A 23,253-nucleotide genomic window follows, 5' to 3' on the forward strand; every position below is an offset into this window, starting at 1 on the left:
ATTCCCGTGCCCCCTTTTCTATCACCCTTGAGAGTGGGAGGAGTTGGCAGGGTGCTGGGCTGATATCCCTCCTCCCCCCCACCACGAGCACTGCCCCCCACTTTTTTGCCCCCGCCCACCCCCCCCTTCCCCACGGGGGCACAACTAACATGGCGTTCCTGGCCGAGGCTGAGCTGAGCAGGGGGCTGGGGACCGCTCCACACGCTGAGCAGGGGAGGAGCAGGCTGGCCCAGGGGCACCGCTCCGACCTCAGGGGCGGCACAGACAGGGGAGAAGGCGGGGAAGACACACAGGAAATGGGAGGAGGTGGGGCGGTGTGAGCCCAGAGTGGGGTGGGAGGGGGAGGGCAGATGAGAGAGAGAGAGGTGGGTTAGGGTGGGCGAGGGGCTGCAGCTGAGCACAGCGGGTGCCCACCTTGCCTGCACCCTTGATGCCCCAAGGCCAGGGAGCCCAGTCGCATCATCAAGCCCTGAGTCTCCAAGGGTGGCTGCGGCCCACCCTGCCTACAGCACTGCCCACGAGGCCATGGCACAGACAACCCCCCTCCCCTTACCCGGCCCTCTGCTTCTTGGACTTGTCTGAGATGCCATCACGAGCCATGAGCTTGTTGAAGACGATGATTCCGATGAGCATATTCACCTGGGGGCCCGGTGGAGTGGGAGTGGGGGAAGACAGGATCACCAGATGCCCTCCTGGCAGGGACACCGAGGCAGACCCCCTGGGGCCACACGCCCATCCCAAGACACTGCAGGGGCACATACCAGGACAATGACAGCTGCCGGGCCCACGAAGGCATAAAGCAGGCCACCCTCCAGAGAGAGCCAGCAGCTGGGGAAGGGGAAACGGGGCATCAGATACCCAGGGAGGCTTGCCGCCACCCTCAAACGCCATCCCTCAGGGCTCCCTGAGCTGCCAGGTCGCATCACACATGGGGCCAGGACCCAGACAGGGTGAGAGTGACCCACTGGCTCTGGCAGAGCCTCGGTCATCCCTCTAACAAAGCCTCTGAGGCTACTGCGGGGGTCAAACAAGGCTGATCCCTGAGTAAATGGTTCTGAGATCATCCAATCCCAGCACAGCCTTTTATAGTCAGGGAAACTGAGGCTCAGACACAGGACAACTGGCCTGAAGGCTCACAGCGGGCATGGGCCAGGATCGCAGTCTAAGAAGTCTGGAACCCTATCAGGTCCATGGACCCCCCACCGCCCACCCTGGGAGGCCCACGTACTAGCTGGATGTACCGTATCCTTTGGTGCGGGTAAAGCCGACGGACACGGCCACCACCAGGGCAGGCAGACCTGGGGAGCAGGGGAGCCAGAGTGAGATGGCCACCCGTCCTCGGGGTCCTTCATCCTCCCAGACCCCCAGCCCAGCTGACCCCTGTGCCCAGAGAGTAGGGCCAGGGCCAAAGCTGAAGCTCTCCAGCTGCCCTTGCCCCCGAGGCCCAGGGACAAGGTCCAGCATGGGCCCTGCTCACCCCAGCCCAGGCAGAGGAAGCGCTTGCGGACAAGGCGGGTGCGCATCCGCCCAATGACAGCCAGGTAGGACTGCCAGGCCTCAGTGAGCACCCAGCAGAAGGACGACAGAAAGAAGAAGTGCAGGAAGGCAGCGGTCATGGTGCACACACCCTGCGGGGACAGCAAAAGACAGGGAGTGGCCCTGAGCAGCCACCAGGGTGGGAGGCGCCGGGCTTCCCACGCCCGCTGCTGCTGGGTGCTGCCACGGCCGCCCACCTGAGCTCCACCCCCCAAGAGAGCCCTGCCAGGCACCCCCGTCTTCCTGCACCCACACACAGCACGACACGGGCCCAGTGACACGCACACGGTGCTCGGCATCCAGGGGCGGGCGGGCGGGCGGGCAGGCTGCCCACGCGCAGACGGGGCTGCCAGGGAGGGGGACAAACAGGAGGGCCTGCGACATCACGGCCGGGTGGGCCTCACGTCTGGCACCAGCAGGGCTGGCGACAGGCAGAGAGGGCCGCAGGGGCACAAGGGGGACAGCCAGCAGAGATCAGACACGGGCAAGGGGCACAAGAGGCTTCACTTGGGCTCCCTTGTGCCCGCAGACATGCCCAACACACGTGCACACACTCGCTCAGTTCACTGATGTACACAGACATCTCTCCCTGGAACACACACCCCCACCCTCTCCAGCGCCTGCATGGATGCTCACACACCAGCTCCCACTCACTCTCACACAACCCCCGGCTTGAGAGTCTACACACATCCAGCACTTCAGTTTCATACACACGCACACGTGTGTGCCGTCCCCCCCTTCACCCCACTCTCACACCCCGGCACCCCTGTGAGCCTGCACCTGCCTTGCTCAGCACCCGCGACTGGCCCACAAGGATCAGGATGTTGGACGCCAGGATGGACAGGCAGAAGTTCAGCAAGATGATGGAGCGTTCCGACTTTATGAACCTGGGGGCGAAGGGGGGAGACACAGTGGGCACAGACAGAAAAGCTAGCTGCCCCACCCAACCTGGGGTGGCTGGACACCTCCTTCCCCACCCCTACCCCCCACCATCCCACCTACCTCCAGAAGGCGGCGTAGATGGCAAGCAGGGTGAGCAGTGCCATGCAGGACACAGCACAGCCGATCACAAGGGGGACCGAGGGGGACCCCGCCAGCTCCAGGGTCTGGGGTAGAGGGGCAGACAGTCCGAAGGGTCACGGGGGTGGGGGGCAGCTGCAGGGGTGCCCTCACTCTCCCCCACGTCCTGTCGAGGACAGACTGGCACCTCCATCTGTGTCACGCCCACACACAGAGGGGGCTCACTGCTGCCTTCACACGTGAGCGGAGCAGACCCAGTCACATACGTAGACGCGTATTTATGCTGTCACCCACACTCTTCCGCTCACAACCAGATGCACACGTGTGTGTACATGCAGGCAATCACCCACTTCCACACACCCCCAGGAGTGTGTGATCGTTGTGCACACCATCCCAGGGGCACAGACTTCCTTGTGCCCTCCCACAAGTACACCTACTCAGACACCACGTGGGATCACCCAGGTTCCCCCCGCAACCACCACCACAGATGGCCCCTGGCACCCAGGAACCTCTTCTCCTGGCCAGCCTGGGCACTTCCCTCCCACTCACCAGGTCCTTGGGCGGCTGGGCCAGCACGGCGAAGGTGGACAGGCGCTGGCACTGGCAGCGGGTGTGGGCTGCCTGCGTCTCCAGCGTCTGACAGCTCTCGGTGTCCCAGTCCCCTGAGCTGGCATCTCTTGGGTCCAGGGAGAGGGGGAATGAGCCCCAGCCTGGCTCGGCAGTCCCACCCCCAGTGCCGGCCACTGCCCAAGAAGAGGTGAGACCCAGGGCAAGGCCACATCCAAGAGGCAGGCAGCCAGAGCCCCGGGGTCTGCCCTTGATCCCTTAGGCCAAGGATGGTGCCCAGGAACCTGCCCTCCGGGATTCCAGGTGGGACACCCCCACCCGAGGGAGGAGTCCTGCTGCTACATCCTTCCCCGCACTGAGCCCTTGCCCAACTCACGCTCTGGAGTAGTCCCAGCTGGCACAGTGGGGATCCGTGGTGCCCTAGGGAGCAGAAGACCCGAGTCCAGTGCTGGGTGAGGAGCTCACCACCCCTGACCACCACCCACCCTGACATGGCGGGACCCTGTGCGTCAGAGGTACAGCCCACCGTCAGGGCAGACCACCTTCCCATCAGACAGGCCTTCGGCTGTCCTGGCCGCATTACCCCAGGGCCCCCTGCCCAGGCCCCTACTCACATTGATGATGTAGGAGAGCTCCACTGTGATGAGGGGCTCAGCTAGTGGCTGGGTGGGAGGCCTCACGGTCACTGTCATCACCCTGGATGTGACAGCCAGCGGGGGCCTAGGGGACAGATGCTGAGGTCAGCTCCTGCCTGCAGGTACCCACACCTAGCTGGGAACCTGAAAGGTGCTTTGGACCAAAGGCAGGAGGCTACCATGGGGCCAAGGCTAAAGGAAGGCCTACGGTTCAGTGGGGCCTAGGACTTTGAGTAAGGTCTAGAACCCAGTCCAACACCCCCTGGACCCCTTTGCAGTCTCTGGGAGCTGCGATGGACATCTCTGAGAAGCACCTGTGTCCAGAGCCAGGCAAAAGGTCCAAGAGGCTGCGGGAGGCTCCGGACAGATCTCTCTGTGGCCAGCATGGGCTCAGCCCTCCTTCCTCACCTGGGCTGCCGGGATCTACAGCAGCCCCATCCACGTCCCTCCTCCCAGGGACTCACCTGGGAGGTGGCAGGATGAGGCCCAGGGTGCGGTAAAGCACAGCACCAATCACAAAGTAGGAGGAGGAATCCTCGGGGTCTGCCGGGAGGAGGCGCTGGTGGGAGTGGCCGGGGCCAGGGGGCACGGTTCCTGGGCCTCTCCCTCTGCCCAGGCTGCCTGCTGCCCCAGATGCAGCCGGCTTCCCTGGGGAGGAGAGGCTGAGCACCTCCTTGGGTAGGAAGAGGCGGTCCTCTGAGTACCGCACCCAGTCCTTCATGCCCCGGCGGCCCCGCATGGGGAACGTGATGTCACTGGAAACAGCGGAGACGGGCTCTCGCTGAATGCTGATCACTGCCGTGGACCGAGAGAGACAAGAGACAGAGAGAACCGTCATGGGGAAGAGACAGATGTGGGGGAGACAGAGCAGGAAGGCAGATGGAAACATCAAGGTTGGTACAGACACAGAGGTGGGGTGGACACATAGAGAAACAACAAAGAGATGGAGGAACGGGAAGAAAACTTGGAGACAGGGATATGATTAAGGAGTTAAATGAGGGAAGGCAGGATCCAGAAAACAGGAGAGGAAAACAGGAAGAGCCCTCGGAAACCATCCCCTCCCCTGTGGTGTCCTGCGTTCGGACCCACCCAGCAGCCGCTCCCCGGCCTGCCTCTTTGTACCCAGGTTATCTGTGACAATCAGAGAGCTCTGGAAGGCCTTGAGAGCATCGCCCACCAGGTGAATGAAGTCTTCCACGACCCGGAGCAGGTGCACAGAGCCCGGAGACACCTGGGGACAGAAAGGGTATAAGGGGCCGAGGTGGGGTGAGCCATGGGGGAAGAAGCCTAGTAGCCCAGCGCCTCACCTGCTGAGCGTCATCCCACTTGTCCTTGTTCTCTGCATCTACCATGAAGCTCACCACCTGGAAGAAGCGCTGGGGAGAGAGCAGTGAGAGTTGGATGGTCCTGACCCCAGGGACAGTAGCTTCCCCACCACAGCCACACCTGCCACCACACCCCCCCACCGGCAGACTCGGCTATAGGGGCTTGGCCTCCCCCTTCACAACAGGGCTTCTGAACCTTCAGCCCTCCTCCCTCTTGACAGAGCAGAGGGGTACCTGCACGTCATCAGCCGAGGGCACGTAGGTGGCTCTCTTGAAGGTGTCAGTGACGTTCCTCAGAATGTCCACAGAGAAAAGCAGGTCCCCGCTGTAGTAGGTGCGCCGGGCCAGGAGCTCCTGCAGGCTGCGCACCACCTGAGACATGCCCTCGCCCGCCAGCATGCGCTGCCCCTTGGCCAGGTGCTCCCGAAGCTGCAGGTGACAGGGGGACCACTGTAACGGAAGCATCAAGAGCTGGGGCCAGCCCCTGGCCCATCCCGCTCCAGTCCAGCCACCATGTGCATCCAGAGGGAGAAGGTCAGATAGAGATACTCAAAGGGACTGTGGGAAGGCAGAATCTAAGAAAGAGACACATACAGAAACAGAATCCGTAAAGATACTTAAAAAAAAAAAAAAGACTGAAATAGAAGTAGCAAGAGAAGCAAGGAGCTCAGATGCACATATAAAAGATGATAAACACAGTTCAGGGACCTCCCCAATGGAAAGGAGTCAACCCATGCTGAAGTGCGCTGTGCTCTCCCTCTCAAATACAAGTTCCAAGCACAAACACAATACCAGTTCCAGGCAGACAAGTACACATAGGCCAGGTTCACGAACAACATTTTTACCCCATGGGGAATCCTGGGTTGGGCACTGGGGACCTAAAAATAACTTCAACTTTGTTCCTGCCCTCAAGGAGCTCACAGACTCACAGGACACAGACACTGTGATGAGCATGCAACAACTAATGATGGAGAAGCTCAGGGGGGCTGCAGGTGCAGAGGTAGGCACTAGGGCTAAGGGAAGAGAGTCCAGCATTGAGGGATGAATAGGAGTTTACCAGACAAGGAGAGGCAGAATTGGGCAGAAGTGGGCACGCGTCTATAGGCCAAGGCACATGGGCATGAGCAAGAATCAAGCTCCTTCCTTCCCCCACCAGAGTCTGGGGCAGACCCTGTGTCCCCCCAGCCCAGCAGGGTGCACTCACTGACAGATACAGGTAGCGGTACTCGTGGGAGATGCAGCGGGCAAAGCTGGGCAGCCCCCAGTAGGCCACACCCTGGGCACTGAGGAGACAGCGGCGGCTGGCAGACCCTGCAGGGGGACAGGACAGAGGGCTGGATGTGGGGGCTCAGCTCTCACCCACTTCACTCCACACCTCAGGATGGAGACTCAAAGAGGCCAGAGGCTTGGAAGGGAACAGCAGGGATGGTGGGTGTCAGCAGAGTGGGGAGTCTGCAGGGAGAGCCACTTGCCCCTGACCTGAGGCATTGGGGGGGCACTTGTTGTAGATGATCTCGCCAGCGGCCGCCTTTTTCCACGTCATCAGCATCACGTACTCGTCCCTGCACATCTCATGGAAGGCTGTGGGTACAGCAGCAGGGCTCAGCCAGGCCCAGGCAATTGCCCCCCAAGCCCCAGGGTCCAGCAGGCAATACCTGGACACCTCTTCTCGCTGCAGGGCTTCACCTCCTCGCCAGTGCCCTCGCAGGGATAGCCCTGAGCGCCCGTGGCCTGGCACATGCGGAAACGGCGCTGCCAGCCTGTGTCACATGTCTTGGAACACAGGCTCCACGCGTTCCACGGCCCCCACTTGCCATCTGTGGCTGCAGAGACGGGGGGCGTGAGTGGCCCCAGGCACCCCCTGGTCCAGGGCTGCCACCTGCTGCCTCTGCACCGCACACTCACCCGGGCACTCAAGGTTGCCGCACTCCCGGGTGTCAGTGAGGGCCCCGGCACATGTGGCCCATGCTGGGCCCGCCACGCTGCACTTCCGGCTGCGCTGCTGGGTCCCGTTGGCACAAGACGTGGAACATGGGCCCCAGGGACCCCATTCTAGCCACTGGCCTTCCACTGCATGGGGAGACACAAGCGGGGATGGCTGTTGAGCAAGGGGTGTGGGGATGGGTGGGGGCAAAGCCCTGCAGGGAGATGGCATTCAGATTTGAAGGAGGCCAGACCCACTGGAGAGGGGTGGATGAAGGGGGGCTAGAGGGAGCTGGTGGTGCCTGGGCCTGGGCCTGGGCCTGCCTGCCACCAGCTCCAGGAACACAGGACCCTCTCCACTCGGCACTGAGGCACACACACTCTCTTCTGGCTAGAGAAATGGGCACTGGGCCACCTTCTGATCTTTGCCCACATGTAAGCCCAGCTTTGGGTCTTCTCAGAGCCCAGCTGGCCATGAGCTCCAAACTGCTACGAACAACAAGGCATAGCTCAGGGGAAGGGGCACGGGCAAGCAGCCCCCTCGGATGGGGGAACCTGGGTGCCAATTCCAAGTACGTGCTGGGCCAGGTCACTTACCACACTGGCAGGTAGACTTTGCCGGTCTCCCCATGCTTGGTCAAAGTTCCTGGGGTCCCCCAGGGGCAGGGCATTGGACCTGACTTCCTCCCCTTTCCCGACCCCCCACCCTGGCTGGGCAATGCCCGCCTGAAAGCCCACGGGTGCTACTGACCCGGGCAAGCGGCCATACTGCAGAGCTTAGTCTGCAGCTCGGGACCCTCGCAGGCCTTGCCGCCGTGCTGGGGGGGCACGCAGGTCCGCATCCGGCTCCGGGACCCCCGCCCGCAGCTGCGGGAGCACAGGCTCCAGGACCCCCACTCCTCCCACACGCCGTGCACTGCAAGGAAGCATGTGGCCGGTGGCTGGGCGGCACCTTGGCCCCGCCCACTGCCACCCGCCCACCAATCAGGAGCTCCGGCGGCTCGGCCCCCGCTCCTCATTGGCTCTGTCCTGGGCCCCAGGACACCGCCCTTTGAGGGTGATTATAGAAGACACAGACTTCTAGTCCCAACTCACACAGGCCACACTGCCTGTGGACACCCGACCTGGGAGACTAGTATCAACCCAGGAGGGGAGCCAGGGGTCCTCCTCTCCTGGGGGCACAGGCAAGCCCAGGAAAGGGCTCAAGATCTACCCCGCCTTACCCCATCCCTACCCTCCTCCCCATCCCAGACCCAGAGTGAGAATCCAAGGCAGGCAGGGGCAAGACAATGCCCCTCCCGATCCCAAGCACGTGGACACACAAATAGACATGACCCTCTACATGGACACTGACACAAAGAGCTCACATCGGAACACAGCTTTGCCCCAGCCCTTTGCAAGCTCCTGCACACCCCCAGTGGCCAAGACCCCCTTCCCCGGGGTAGCCCTACTCTTAAGTTCCCAGCCAAGGGTCTGTCTGGCCTAGGCACCACTTCACTCCCTCAGGCACAGGGGGCAGGACCCGCTAAAGCCGCCAGGCCCCTGAGGCGCATGCGCATTCCCAACAACTCCATGCTGAACCAAGGAAGGCTTCAGGGTCTAGAGGGGACTCCCTGGGGAGTAGGATAGGCAGTCAGAGGAAGGAGGGGATGGTCAGAGAAAGTTTCTTTTCTTTTTTTTCTAAAGTGGCATTTCTCCCAGATCTTGAAGGACAGGCTGAATTTTAATAGCCCAGGGGGAGGTGGAGGGGATGGGATGAGAATAAGCCAGTGCAGGGAGGTGGAAAAAGTGCAAGAGGTGCCAGTGTGGCCAGAGCACAGGGAACAGGGAGGACGGTGAAGGTAACAAGACACACCTTGATTACCAGGATATAGGTATCAGGGGAGTGACGTGCCCAGAACCAAGCCCGCTACTGCGGGCCCTGGTCTGATTCATCTGTGTCCCCAGCGCCCTGGGTGGGGGCTGGGCACGGATGGTGGGGGGCGGGGGTGGACAGTCAACTTTGCTGAATGAAAGGAGGAGGCAACCAACCATCTTTGGCAGATGAACTTGCCCGAGTCCCAGGCAGGACCTGACCCTGCAGGCAGACCAGGCGGGGAGGATGGGCATACCTGGGCAGGTGGCTGAATTGTTGCAGGGCCGGGTCTCCCGCAGGGGCCCGCTGCACAGGGTCCCATAGGGGGAGGACACGCAGGAGCGGGTCCGCACCTGCAGGCCCTGCCCACACGTCAGGGAACACACGCTCCACGGGGACCACTCCTCAGCTGCCGGGTCGCCTACGAGAGAGGGACAGCGTCGGCGGCAGGGGGTATCTCCCAAGCACTGTCTCCTAGGAATCCTCCTACCCTGACCCGGGAGCGACAGGCTCTTCAAGAGGCAACCCCGCCCTGCCCCAACAGGCGTCACATGGCAGAGAGACACGACTGAGTGCCAGGACACAGACACAGACGGGCACACGGCAAGCACACATGCCACCAGACGCCACACAGTCGGGCCCCCGCCACAGAGGAAGGGAGGCGGGCCCGAGTTACCTGTCTGCGCCATGTACAGCCCAGGCTCATCTGCAGACCTTGGCCACTGGGTTTTCACCTTCGGTTCCTCTTCCGGCTCCTCACCTGGAACACGGAGGTGGTGGCAGGGGCTCAGCAGAGGCCAGCTCCGTCCTGCCAGAGTGGCACAGAGCGGCCCTGCTTGCCCTCAGCCAGAGGGTCTGGAACCAACTGCAGGCGACGCTGAGAGAGCATCACGTCCTGCCCCCTGCCCCACCACCACCACCATTTTACAGATAAGGAAGCTGAGGCTCAGAAGGCCACACCAGGTTCACACATAGCCTCACAACTATCTCTGCCTCTTGCCTCAGCCAGACTAGGGTAGACTGGAGGGGAGTGGCCGCTCATATTAATGAGCTCTGGGAGGCTTCTCTGCCAAGTGCTGTCCTTACCTATCTTCTTAAACCCTCCTCGCCTAGGAAGTAGGGACCATTGCCGCCGTTTAAAGATAAGAGAGGGGAAGTGCCTCATCCAAGATGACACAGCTTGGTAAGCCGGAAGTCCAGCCTCTTGTCCCTGGCAGTGCTGACCCGAAGGTGGAAAAACAGCCAAGGTAAGCAGCCATGAACACCCCCAGTCCTGCCTGTGGGACATGATTCCTGCCAAGCCAGGGGCTGGGCCTGGGGCCCAAGAAGCACTGGACTATGACTTGGAGACACAGGTCAGAATGCTGCTCCTCCAAGACCTAAGGGCCTAGGGCAGGTGCCTCCATCCAGCAGACCCAACGCCCCACTGCCCTATGGCCGGAGAGCAGCGGGCGCTCTGGGGTCTGCGGCTGCTCACTGGCCCCGCCTCACTGGGCTCTGGGTTGCCCTGATTTATGTGTCTGGTCTAGGCCTGGGAAGCACCGTCAGCCCTGGAGGAGAGGCTGGGAGCTCCCTTTCTCCAAAGCCAGGCCCTCCTGCTCAGACATGAGCTCATCAGGCCCCCTCCCACAGGCTGGGTAGCGGGCATGGCAGCAGACATGAATACAGGGGAGAAAGACCCAGCCCATGTAGAGGCTGCTGGGGCAGGTGGGACCCGAACATAATTCTGGGACAGGGCTCAGCCCACGCCGTCCCCAAACTAGAAGGTACTCCTCTCCCCCACCCCCAGGCCCTCCCTCTCCTATTTTTGAACCCCAGGTCAGCGCAGCACAGGCACTCCGTGTTGGAAGGAATTCAAGAAGGTTGTACTCTTCCTCCTGCCGCCCAGCCTAAGAGAAAGCTCTTCCTGACCAGGTATGAAAGTGGCCACTCTGAGCAAACCCACAGGTCCAAGGAGCCCTGAGCTGCCACTCAGCCCAGCCTCCAGTCTCATCCACTCCCGGACCCTTCCCTCCAATTCAGCCACCAGTCCTAGCACCTGATCTGCCTCATCCCTCAAACTTCTCCACCATCTCTGAAACCTGTGTGCCCTCTGTCCCCGGGACAGCTTCAGAGTCAGCTCTGGTCCTAACTGGGGCGTGGACACTGACCAGCTGCGTGACCTTGGGCAAGTGTCTCTGGCTCTCTGATCCTGTTTTCTGACTTCTAGCGAACAATACTCAGTATATACCCCCTACTGAAGCCCTCAGCACCCTGCTTGGACGTAGAGAATCCTCACAAGGCACTACTATCTGGTTTAGTTTCACCATCTCCCCTCACCACCCCCTCAAGCCCCCTGGGCCTCCTCCCTTCAAACAGCATCTGCCATCCCTCCTGGCCTCACTTTGGGCCCTGTCTCTGTCGAGGTCACCAGGAAGATGCTGGAGCCATGTCTGGCAGGCTCTTGAATCCCCTCACCCAGCCCTTCCACCACACCCGCTCAGCCATTCCCCGGCCCTGGAGCCTGTGACAAACCGCCTTCTCCACGCCCACCCCCAGGCTGCTGAAGAAATCCACAGTTGTGCCAACTGGCACCATGACAGATTCAGGGCCGCACATCCGCTGGGCATGCAGGGCTCCCTGCCTCCCCCGTCCCCCACCTCAGCGGCTGTGCCAGACCCCAACCTCTCTCCTCAAGCCCACCTCCGCCTACTCCCTCTCTGCAACAAGCTGCTTTACTGAGAAACTGCAGAAGCTTTGACACGGAAGCCCCCCTCCTCCACACACACACATCCTGACTTCTTACCAGCCCCCCCACCTCCCAACTTTCCTGCAGTCCTTGCCCTCTCAGAGGCCAGCCCCCCAGCCCCGCGCTGCCTCTCAGTCCTCCCGCCTGCCTTCTCTCTGATCAGCATCTCGTCAGCATTCTTCTCCTCGTGGCAGCCGGGGAGCAGATCTATGCCTCTTCCGTTCTGAGGGCAGCCCTCCTTTGACCCTCCAGCCTTCTCTGGCTACTGCCCTCGGCTTCCCTTCACCATCAGTGAGTGGCCTGTAGCTGGCACTCCAGTTTCTCATCTGCCACTCATATCCTGCCTCAAATGTCACCTTAAATCCGCTGCAGTCTGACTTCGGACCACATCCTTCTGCTGAAACCGTTCTTGACAGAGTCATCAGCGCCCTCCTAGTTGCTAAATCCTATGGACACTTTGCAGGCCTCGTCCCACATGACTGCTCGGCAACATTTGGCCCCGCAGACTCTCCAGCCGTGAAACACTCCCTCCCCGACTCACCTGGCTTTCTCCTCACCCTGCCCTGCCTCCTTGACTGGGCTGGTCTTCCTGCTGCTTCCCACATCAGGCATCCACACTTTGCCCTGTTTCCCTCCTTCCCCAGGCTTCATTAACCCCCTCAGAATGGCTGCTCCCACATCACTGTCTCCCCTGAGACAGAGTGAAGCCCTCCCTACTTCACTCCTGTATAGCTTCCTGCCTCCTGAACAGGTCCCCTGATGGGGGGGGGGGGGGGGCCCAAACTCAATACGTCCAAAATAGGATCATCATCTTCTCTCAAACCTGTTTGTTTCCCACCTTCTTCAACTGGAAAACTCCTACTTGACCTTCAAAACCCAGTTCAAATGACCTCCCGTGTTTGAAGTCTTATCCCTCACTCCCCTAGCAGAGTTGGCTGCCCTGTCTTATACATGTGCTCTCATCACAGATGACTCCATCTGGTAACTGAATTTCCCCTGACCCATGAGCCCTTTGAAGGCAGGCTGGGTGAGCCATCTCCCTGGCCACCAGTGAACACAAGCGCAGAATCCAACCCAGAGAAACAGCACTAAACACCACCAGACACACTGCTCCTAGCTCCTCCCACCCCATGGGGGTCATTGGAAATGGTCATTTGTAATCTTGAGTAGCAGCTCTGCCCTGCAGCCCACCACCAAGACCACCCCCAAGCCTGACATCCATTTGTTAATAAATATTCTGGAAATGCCATCTGACCTGTTGCGAACCCAGCTGAGAGTCCTCTCATCCAGCTTATTTTTAGCACCTTGGCCATCACTGTTGTGTGTGGCACCCCCTCCCATCCCTGACCTGGCATCCACTAAGCCCATCAAGCATAGCCACTTGCTAGACCAGCCTGACTGACTTGTCAGGGGCTCACACTGCTTCCTGTGGTGACTGCAGCCTCTACTAACCACTTACTGCCCATTTGCTGGCCAGCCTCACCACATAACCAGAGGTGGTTCTAGAATCCACCCTATTTGAAAATCAGAACATGTCCCAGGTCCAGCTCTTGAGCCCCTCTTCTAGCCTCCTGGGTTGCGCCAAAAAGGGTAAGGGACAAGCCTAAGGCCACACAGCGGGGCCTGCATTGACTGCCCTCCCCTCCCCATCCCTACCCCAGCCCCCTCCAAAGAAAGCCAGTTCTCCCTGCCAGGAAAGAAGGCAGCTAAGACCAGGGTGTCAGTCACTGAAACAGACGTTTATTGTACATACGCCATGTGCAGGTCCCAGCCGGCTCTGGGCCCAGACCAGGGCAGGGTGTGAGAGGACCCTGGGCCAAGAGGACACAGACCGGTCCAGGAAGGGGTGTGAGCACCCCCAAACTGTGAGCGCCATGAGCTGACTGGACCAGGGGCTAGGGTGCCCCTCTCCCTACAGTTGATCAGCTTTCCCACTGACTGCCACCTGGGACCCGCTTCCCAGCTCAATCCTGAACAATCTTCACTGTCCTGTTTGGTTCTGAATAACTTCGCAGTAGGTAATTCACCACACTACTGCTATGTGCCAGTCACTGTGTGCTCTGCATCAGCTCATTTAATCCTCATTAGGGCGGGTTCGCCCATTTTACTAATGAGCTACTAATGAGGCTCCAAGGTCTCATTCTGCAGAGGCCCATATGGGATTCGAACTCTGGCCTGCCTCATCCCACGGCTACGTTCCACTGAACTGTGCTGGCTCTGACAAAATACAGCTCAACTCAGGCCTCCCCAGAGACACCTTTCCTAATTCCCACAGGACCCCATTTACTCCCTCACCCCACCCCTGGCCCCCATATACCTGCCTCTGTTCTCTTTTTCCCTACACCTCTTCCTAATCGTTCCTTTGCTCATAGACCCCTCCCTCCCCCAGGCGAGCCTGAGTCTCCTCCATTCAGTTCAGTTCAGTTGCTCAGTTGTGTCCGACTCTTTGCAACCCCATGGACTGCAGCACACCAGGCCTCCCTGTCCATCACCATCTCCCGGAGCTTGCTCAAACTCAAGTCCATTGAGTTGGTAATGCCATCCAACCATCTCATCCTCTGTCATCTCCTTCTCCTCCCGCCTTCAATCTTTCCCAGCGTCAGGGTCTTTTCCAATGAGTCAGTTCCTGGCATCAGGTGGCCAAAGTATTGGAGTTTCAGCTTCAGCATCAGTCCTTCCAATGAATATTCAGGACTGATTTCCTTTAGGACGGACTGGTTGGATCTCTTGCAGTCCAAGGGACTCTCAAGAGTCTTCTCCAACACCACAGTTCAAAAGCATCAATTTTGAGTCTCCTCTGTAGCCTCCAAAGTGCCCCTCTGGAAGGCCAGCCACACACACTCCCCTGCTGAGGAAACTTCAGTGCCTCCCACAGCTACAGCCGCCACAAATCTCTGAGCCTGGCATGCTCTGGCCCCTGCTGACCTGTCCAGTCCTGTTTTCCCCTCCCCCCAGGCAGCCAAGTTCACTGTGAGGTCAAGTGGGCCAGTGGGAAGGACACAGATTTGGAAGCCAGACAGATGCAGGTCTGATTCCCAAGCATGCCTAGTCTTGCTGTGTGCCCTTGGGCAAGTCGCCTCACCTCTCTGAGCTTAAGAATTTCCAACTGAACATAGAGATGACACTTCCTAATTCATCATAAGAATTAAATGATGAGAGATATGGGCTACCTGGAGCATAATAAGCTCTTAATGAAAAGGAGCTGCCACCCCCTTCCTGTTATCCTTTGAACATGCAAATGCGTTCCTCCCTCCACTCATCTGTTAATGGTGTTCCCACCTCTTGGAATGCCCTTCCTCTACCTCAGTCTGTCAAAAGTTTCTAGATTCCAAATGCCACCTCCTCCAGGAAGCCCCCCTAGACTGACTACACAAAGGTTTGGGTGTGTAGGTCCCTTCTCCCCAGCTGAAGCTGTGAGTATCCTGGGCTCATCTCTCTCCTGGGCCCTCAGGGAGGATCTCAATCTCCCTTGACCTTCTTCCACAAATGGCTCAGCTCTGAACTTCCAGACACAGGACAGGCATCCGGCAAACACCAGATATTCATGAGGGCTCCTCCACCCCAACCACACAGGGCCAGTCTAGTCTCACCCCAAGTACTGGCAGGCAGGGTGGGCACAGGCGCTCTGCCATCTGAGATGGACTACACACACCTGCTACTCCACGCTCCACAGACCCTGCCCCCCAAACTCTACAGCCCCCTCAGTCTCCTTTGTCATGAATGTGTTAAAAATAACCACGATAATCATCTCTTCCACAGGGAGACAGCAATGCAATTTACAAAGCAGTCCTCCCTTCCCAGGGCTCTCTACATCCTCCCTGAGACTGGCCCTAGAGCCCCAAGCAGGCACCAACTGACCCCCTGAAACACAGTTCTGTCATGTCCCTCCATGGCTCCCCATCCCAGCAGTATATGAGGATCTGGGGGTGGGGGTGTATCGGGGAAGGCCAGGGCAGAGGAAGGTGCCTCTTGTAAATTCCAGGCTCTACCTCTGCAGTACAATGCAACTGGGTACATACACCCCACCAGAATGCCAGTCCCCCTCCAACAACTTCCTACCTAGGCTGTTGGCCTATCTGCCCAGCCTCCCGACAGAGCTAGCTGGGTCTCTGCCACGTCCCCCACGTGGCCAGGAGCTCCCCGAGAGCAGGGACTACGTCTGACTCATCCCTCTTCCCCCACGCTACCTAACTTCTCGCTTCCTTAAGGCCCTCCACCAATAGGATGAGGTCCCAGTGTTTGGGGGCAGCAGTCAGAGCCTCGGCCCCTGTCTCCCACCACTGGGGCTACCGTCTAGTAAAGGCTGGTCTACTATAGCCCCCAGTCCCCTGCATGTTCACACATCATGCCCCAGCAAGAGCACCTTCTTTACCTTGGAAGCCCTTCCCCTTACACAGGGCAATGACTTGGGGAGGTGTGTAAACGTGCCACGAAATAACACTGGGCCCCTCTCCAGGTCTCCTTCCCGCACAGTGACGATTTCCCAATCTGCCGGGGAGAGTCCAGTTTGGGCCTGCCGCCCTGATGGAAGTGACCGTACCCCTCCCCCCATTTATAACCTCGAAAATGTCCTGGTCTAGATGATAAATTATATGACCCATGTCACTTTTAATCCTTCCAAATGCATGAGAAAGAAGGTGTCTGTGCACTCTGAGACATTACCACCATTCCCAGTACCTGATGGTTCCTTTTTCTAACAAATCGAGAGAAAGGATGAGCATCAAGCTAGAATCTCTTACTTTCTTTGGTTATCTCCTATTTCAGATAAGTGATACTTCTTTTTCGTTGATGATATGGTATTTCTTTTTACTATATTAAATTTAAAAAGCCATTTGATTTAAAGAAAAAAATTCATAGCCAGTGAATTCCTATTCACTCCTCAAAACCCAACTCAGAATCACCTTCTTTAGACAGCTTTCCCACCTCTTTGTGGTTTAATCCTTCACTCTTCCTCCTCCCTCGACACTCAGCACATATATTTATACCTATTGCACTAAGTCCTGACAACACACACCTATTTGTTAGGGGTCTACCACGTGCCAGGCACTGTGCTAAGCATTAACCCACATTCTCTTGCTTAATCCTCACCATTACTCTTTAAAATAGCTCCACTCTCCCCATTTTATAGGTGATGATACAGGGATGGGGAAACACGCCCGTGATCACCCAGCTAGTCAGTGGTGGTGTCGGGGATTGAGCCTAGGGCTTGGCGACTTCAGCCGGTGGCCTGGACCACCACTGAACTAGTGGTCACTCTCTCCCACCAGGAGGGCAGGTGTATCCAGTTCACCTTGGATCTCATTCACTCAGAGCCGCTCCAAGGCCTGGCACAAACTCCACTCTGATGAAGACTCAAAGACGTGTGTGATGGATGGGCTGGGGCTCATTCCCCTCTGAGATGTCTGGGGCAGGGGTGGGGGGCCTGTGTCCCACTCCCCATCCCATGAGGGAGCATACAGATTTCCAGCAGCAAAGATCTGGCTGGAAGGATCTTCCAGGAAACGTACCACACGTGCTAGGTCTGCCCACTACCCTCTCTGAGAGAGGCCCTGCCTCCTCCATGTCTTCTTCCTGTCACTAGACCAGGCCTGTCAAAGTAAGACAGCAGGGCCTGACTGTCGAGGAGAAAGCCAATCTAGGACTGGGTCAGGCATGTAAGGGGCAGCTTCCGGGAGGAGACAGGGCTTGAGCTGTGCTTGGAAGGATGGGGCAAAGGATAACCCAGGGTAAAGGGCATTCCAGGTGAGCAAAACAGCCCAAGCAAAGGCAGGGAAGCCAGAAAGCAGAGGGCTCCAGAACCAGTAGGAGCCCAGGTTGAAAGCGTGAGAGAGAACTAGAGAGAAAGCGGGTGGCAGCTGGATCAGGGGCGGGGCTGGAATGCCAGGCCGAGGAGTCTAGGCCATAACCGGGGCCGAATCAGGGAAGGGACACACACAGAGAACTGGGGCTCCTGAGGCTCCAGTGGGGTGTGCCTTGTCCAAGTCACCCAGCAGCCGTGGCAGAGCGGGATCTGAACCCACTCTCGCCCACCCCAGGCCCAACACTCAGGGGGCTTCAGGCTCACCTGGTGGCTGTGCCTCCAGAATAGAGCCTGGATGATGGGAACGGTCTGCCAGTAGAATCCGGCCAAGGGTGGGACAGTGGCCCTAGAGGGAGGCAGGGAGTGTGGCAAAGGAGGGAAGGGGGTGCAAGGACACTTTCTCCCAGATGTCTCCTGGCGCAGCCACACCTCAAGTTGAGGATCAGTGGGCAGGACTGCGGGTTGATGTCTGGCTCCCGGAAGCTGGGCTCTGCAGCAGGTACCACCTCTATCCCCCGCCTTCCAGCCCTGGCCTCAGCCAGCCTCTGTGCCCGTCCTCCGTGGAGCTCCTTCCTGCCTGCCTTCCCTTTCTTCCTCTCCCCCCCCACTCCACTTAACAGATTGCGGCAGCAAGATGGCACAAATTTATGGCTCAACTCACCAAAAATAACAAGAGATCTATCAAAGGCAGTTTGCGTGAAATTAACAGGCGTCTGTACCCTCTTGTCAAATGCACTCGGTTCTGAGGCAGGCCCAGCCACGCCGCTCCCAGCCTCATCGCTCTCCCAGTACCAACCCAGCTCCACCCTGCTTGGCCTTGCGTTGAAACTACCTGGGAGGCCCCAGAGAAAATGAGCACTGCTCCCCTTACCCCGGTGCCTGGCCGAGGGGCTGGGACGGGGATCTCACGCTTTCTGTTCACCACCATCCCACCGATCTTGTCCTCAAGCTGGCAGCCCCATGCGTGCCAGCTAGTTCTCCTGCAACTGGTCCAAGGGCCCACCTGGCCTTGGGAGGAGGTGAGGGGAAGCACGGAGGTGAGGCCAGGGGCTTGGCCGAGGTGATGCCGCCACTGGGCACAGAGCGCTCCAGGTCCTGATGTTGCCATTGGGCAACTCAGATGCCCCCCGCCCCATGGAACAAACTGAATCAAGTGCCCATCATCTCTTGCCCCAGAGAGGGTGGGCCCAAGGGAAGAGGTGGTGAACAGGAAGAATCTCTTGCCTACCAAGGGAGAGGAAGGGGCTGTGTCAGCCCAGCTCTGGGCACCAGTGTGCCCTGTGAGTCCACTTAGAGCTGATGCCACATCACCACCCCCACCATACAACTCCCTACAAGAGCCCTGCCTGCTGACCATCCCATGGAGCAGCCTGGCAACACGCCAAGAAGGGCAAGGGGCATGAGCTGGAAGCCCAGGGCTCCCTACTCAGAGAGGATACCAGGCTTCATGCCCAGAAACAACCAGCATCCAATCTCCAGCCTTCCTTAGTCCTAGAGGACCCTGCGGAGGCTTGGAGAATGGTGGGAACGATGGTGCCCTTCCCGTCACCGGCCCCCTCTGACCCCTAAAGACACCCCAGCTACCAACCAACTCCTGCTTCCGGCTTCAGTCAAGCCCAGCTGGCTGCTCCTGGCTCTGTGCTCCACATGGCAGCCTGCCCGGATGGTGCCCGCCCAGGAGGGCAGAGCCTCTCTCCATCCACTGCGGACCACTGGGCCTATGGACCACAGGGAAAGCCAGACAAAAGAACCTACCCTCTGCTAAGCACAATGGGGGAGGCCCCCATACAGTGACAGGTGGTGGCAGCCAGGCAGGAGGAGCCATAAACCTCCTGATATACGCTTGGCGCTCTCCGCTGATGTTCGACAAAGAAGCGAAATTCAATTTCTTCCTGCAGGCACTAAATCCCAGGCCAGCCTCCAGGGCCTGTAGCCTGCCCACGGCCTGGCTGTCACTCCGACGGCTTCATCGACCGCTGTGAGAGGCCAAGGTGGCCTAGGGGAGAGGCCAGAACAAGGCCACTGGGCACTTGCCATGGATGGGCGTGATGCCAGAAGTCTCACGGGGGAGGCTGAGAAGCGTCTCCCCCAGAGCCCTGGGAGAGGCCACTGTCATGATAAACTGTCTCTAATTAAACCAGGGCTATCTCCCATTTTACAGCCAAAAACACTGATGTAAGTAAAACAGTATCTACTCAGTGTAACAAAGACAGCTCCCAACTTCCAGGCTCTGTCTCCAAAGCAGGCACGGGAACAGTCCTACTCCTCCAATGCTCCCAGCAGCCCTTACGCGAGACCCCTTGTCTCCCTGTCAATGTTCTCAGCCTGATCCAGAAGGTCCCTTCTGACTTCCATCAGTGCATGAAGCCTCCCGATGGTTGGCCAGCACCTGTTATCTCAAATGGGGAAACTGAGGCCCAGAAAGGGTTGGGGATGGGGGAACTCCCTGTTAGTACCAGAGCTAGAAACCACATCCCAAATCTGCCTCCCTCCCACCCCCATGTCCTGGGCCCCCTGGCCAGTCCCTGACCCAGCCCATTCAGCAGACACATAGGACCCAGCTGAGGGTCTCGGGGCCTTGAAGCTGCAGGAAGGAGAGTCAGCAGAAGGTGGCCGTGGCGGCAGGAGCTGGGGTGGGAGGGGGAGCAGGCAGGACTCAAGGGCTCAGAGAGTTTTTGCCCACTCAGCAGGAAGCTCCAGCAGCTGGCAGCCTTGGTCCCAGAAGACGAGGGCCCAGAGGGGGAAGACAGGGGACACTGGGAGTTGAGCCAGGCCAGCCCTCCAAGGCAGCCTCGAAGAAGCTAGGCCTCTTCACATTCTTCTGCTCCTTCCTCTGCCCTGACCCTGGGGCCACAGGCAAAACTCACTGACCCGTGTGGGCAGGAAGATGTCCCTGCGTCCTGCCTACTCCAGCCTCCAGGAAACCTTGTCCGCCTGCAATGCCAAGGCCTGCTACGGTCATTCCCAGCTTTGAGCCTTTGTACACGCTCCTCTCTCTGCCTGGAATGCCCTCACCACTGCTTTGGCTTGGCTTGTTTCCACTTGTCCTTTTGATCTCTGCTCCTGTATCGCTTCCTTCAGGAAGCCTTCCCTGACTGCCCAGCTAGGGGGTCCCCTCCCTGGGTTTATCACACTCCTTTGCTTGATCTGTGCCCCCATTCATCCACCCAGACTGCAAACTCTTCCAGAGGGAGGTCTGACCACCGCCCCCCCCACCCAGAATTCACTTTGGTGACTCCCACACTTGGATAAGGCAGAACCCAGAAGGGACACTGGTGAACAACCATATGAACACCCCAGGATCTGCTCAGATGGGCACCATCAGTCCTCCGGACACTCCCGCCCCACCTGGGCCCTGCTCAGACTCACCATATCTCATCTCCGTGGTGAACAAGTCATTGCTGCTCCCCGAGTGCAAATCAGCCTCGGCAGGTGGGGCGGGGCCCCCGGGCACCAGGGCATTGGACAGGGTGTGGGCAGCAGGAGGACCCGGAGGCGTGGTGGTGGCGGCGGGGCCGGCCCCTGCCTCACCGGGGCAGCTGCAGCCTGGTTGGGCGAAGCCACAGGCCCTGCCGGCCGCGCGGCTGCACTCCTCACTCCAGCGGCAGAGGACCCCGCAGGTGAACTGGCTGGAGTTGTTGTTGTTGATGAGCAAGACCTCGACGAAGCGGAAGGCCAGGGCCGCGGGCGCCAGCAGGCGCGGGGCCTCGGAGGGCTCGGCCGACAGGCACAGCTGCACGAAGTTCTTGTCGAAGTGCAGGAAGGTGAAGGGGCCGGAGCCACCGCAGAGCTCCAACCCCGCGGCTTCCTCCTCCTCCTTCTCCTCCTCCTCGGGCCGCCCCAGCTCCGACCCCGCCTGGGCCTCTGCCTCCTCGGGGCTGGGCCGCAGGCAGGTAAAGTTGACCAGGTAGTGGTCCAGGGGCAGCAGGCGAGGGGCAAAGTGGGTGCACACCTGCTCCTGGCGGTTGAAGCGCAGGTAGAGGGAGTACTTGGTCGGGTCTGGGTTCTCCAGGGTCCAGGAGCAGCCCGAGGCGATGGTGGGGAAGAGGTCCTGCAGTGAGAAGGCCCCGTAGAGCACCCCTGAGGCCAGGGCGGAGCAGGCACTGGGGGCGGGGTCGAAGGCGGCGGCCAGGCGCAGGGACAGAATCACAGATAGTAAGAGGGGACAGGCTGGGGTCATCCTATGTCCCTTGCCCTGTGGAGAGAGACAGTGGTCAGTGGCCCAGAGTACAGCCAGCATGGGCTCTGACTTCCCTGTGGCCCGCTGCAGGTTGTAGCCTCGTGGCGCAAACTAGGTTCTTTTAAGTCACCCAGGTCCACCTGTGTGATCTGAAGAACGGACTTGACTTCTTTTAAGTCACCCAGGTCCACCTGTGTGATCTTAAGCCAACGGACTTGACCTCTCTGAGTCCCAGTTCCCTGACTTCCTAAACAGAGGCACGCAGGAGAGGGTCTGGAATCTCCTAAGTCTCTAAGAAACATTAACATTGGTTGTGACTATGACTATACCATTCCTCCATCAGTCCCATCCACCGCCAGCATCTCAGCTGATGTTTAGGGCCAGCCCCAGCCCCAGCCCCGCCACCCAGCTTGTATTATTCTCCAGCACGGCGCTGCTCAGAGTCGCAATGTGTCGTGATCAGCGGCTGCGAGGCGCGTCACACATAATCCAGCAGTCATTGTCAAAGTGGCGATGTTTGACAACGATTTGCTCTTTTATAAATCAGAGCAAATCAAGGTTATTCCTGGAACAATGTCACTCTCACTCACTCTGCTTTACTGAGTGGGAGACAAAGGGGAGGAGTCACCGCCTGTGTGCCAGGGACTGAGCACCGCCTGAGCCGTGCCCATGGGAGGGCATCGCAGGCATGAAAGTCACGACTACCGCTGTGTGAACTGCCTGCTGGAAACCAGGGGGAGAGGCATCTGCAAAATGGGTGCATTGTTCCCCTCTGACTCCTCTTCCCCTCCAAGGGCTTATCCTCCAAGGCCTGGCTCCTGGCCTGCTCGGGCCTGGCTCAGGGAGGCCACGGAGCTGTCTCCCTGCTCTTAGCTGCCACAGCCCTTTCCTGAAAGTCTGCATCATCCAATTGTGACCACTGTCCCCTGCTGTCTCCCTAGGGCTAGCTCACTCATCTCACGAGCCTTCAAGCTCAAGGAGGGGAGACCAGAGTTCGTTGATTTCCACCTCCCCCCAAAGCACTGAGCTGAGCTCCCAGCAGCTGTGAATGGACTCAGGGCATGGGTGGGTAACTAGGACCCGACTTGATGGGCACACAAACAGTCACCCCCTTGTGGACAAGGGATGTGGGGGTGCTGCAGGTGTCTCTCACCTGCCAGATCAGCCAGAGCCACTGCGCACGGCCTCCACCCCAGCTGTCCAGATGGCAGAGAGCTGCGCCTGGGCTGTCTGAGACCCACTGCCAGCCCTGCCCCCAGAAGGGATCCACACTGCCTCCCTCCTCCATGCCCGAAGCATAGCTCACAGCACTGGATGGGCCCCTAGAGCCTGGTTGTTCCACATTAAAGGAGAAAAGATGAGGCTCCAAGAGGGGAGGCAGTGTGCGCAAGATCACTCCCAAAGAAGCCCAGCTGAGACCGGAGTCCAGGACCCGAGACCCCAGCCCGGTTTCTCCCACATCCACCTGTAGCCTCCTGCTCTGTCCCCTTCCCTGCTACTCAGGCTTCAGGCCCAAGCTCTACACAAACCTAGGATAACTCACAGGGTGTGGCTAGGTTGTCCCAGGACACAGCTGCTCCCCCAGGGAGCTATGGCTGTTCAGGAGTCTAGATAGAGGCTGGAGGCGGTGAGGGGGCAGGGGGCAATGCAGAGGAGTCAGAACCCCAGAACTCCAAACGCTGTG

At 59.2% G+C, this 23,253-nt stretch overlaps 1 protein-coding gene and 1 long non-coding RNA gene across 10 annotated transcripts in view; one reads left to right on the plus strand and one right to left on the minus strand.

Annotated features, from left to right (window-relative positions):
- Positions 1-23,253, minus strand: part of ADGRB2 (adhesion G protein-coupled receptor B2) — a 37,144-nt gene that overhangs the window by 8,178 nt on the left and 5,713 nt on the right. For 4 of the 9 annotated variants that reach the window (XM_020882748.2, XM_020882747.2, XM_020882752.2 and 1 more), the window contains exons 2-23: positions 20,759-21,584; positions 9,538-9,621; positions 9,118-9,282; positions 7,758-7,922; positions 6,989-7,153; positions 6,739-6,906; positions 6,563-6,664; positions 6,288-6,394; positions 5,318-5,512; positions 5,066-5,134; positions 4,881-4,989; positions 4,223-4,553; positions 3,738-3,843; positions 3,500-3,543; positions 3,106-3,232; positions 2,539-2,642; positions 2,321-2,423; positions 1,478-1,628; positions 1,229-1,298; positions 762-828; positions 554-639; positions 150-248 (exon numbers count right to left, since the gene is read on the minus strand). In XM_020882748.2, the coding sequence (XP_020738407.1) occupies positions 150-248; positions 554-639; positions 762-828; positions 1,229-1,298; positions 1,478-1,628; positions 2,321-2,423; positions 2,539-2,642; positions 3,106-3,232; positions 3,500-3,543; positions 3,738-3,843; positions 4,223-4,553; positions 4,881-4,989; positions 5,066-5,134; positions 5,318-5,512; positions 6,288-6,394; positions 6,563-6,664; positions 6,739-6,906; positions 6,989-7,153; positions 7,758-7,922; positions 9,118-9,282; positions 9,538-9,621; positions 20,759-21,569 (3,428 nt within the window). In that variant the 5' untranslated portion in view covers positions 21,570-21,584. Of the gene's footprint in view, positions 1-149; positions 249-553; positions 640-761; positions 829-1,228; positions 1,299-1,477; positions 1,629-2,320; positions 2,424-2,538; positions 2,643-3,105; positions 3,233-3,499; positions 3,544-3,737; positions 3,844-4,222; positions 4,554-4,880; positions 4,990-5,065; positions 5,135-5,317; positions 5,513-6,287; positions 6,395-6,562; positions 6,665-6,738; positions 6,907-6,988; positions 7,154-7,757; positions 7,923-9,117; positions 9,283-9,537; positions 9,622-20,758; positions 21,585-23,253 lie in introns of those variants that run through there. The other 5 variants (XM_020882750.2, XM_070459079.1, XM_070459078.1 and 2 more) reach the window with 5 other exon arrangements.
- LOC139032252 (uncharacterized) lies at positions 5,506-12,828 on the plus strand. The gene is made up of 3 exons (XR_011484786.1): positions 5,506-6,083; positions 9,975-10,108; positions 10,680-12,828. It is a non-coding gene; the product is annotated as an uncharacterized lncRNA (long non-coding RNA).

Source organism: Odocoileus virginianus, chromosome 30 (assembly GCF_023699985.2).
Source record: "Odocoileus virginianus isolate 20LAN1187 ecotype Illinois chromosome 30, Ovbor_1.2, whole genome shotgun sequence".
NCBI classification, from domain to species: domain Eukaryota; kingdom Metazoa; phylum Chordata; class Mammalia; order Artiodactyla; family Cervidae; genus Odocoileus; species Odocoileus virginianus.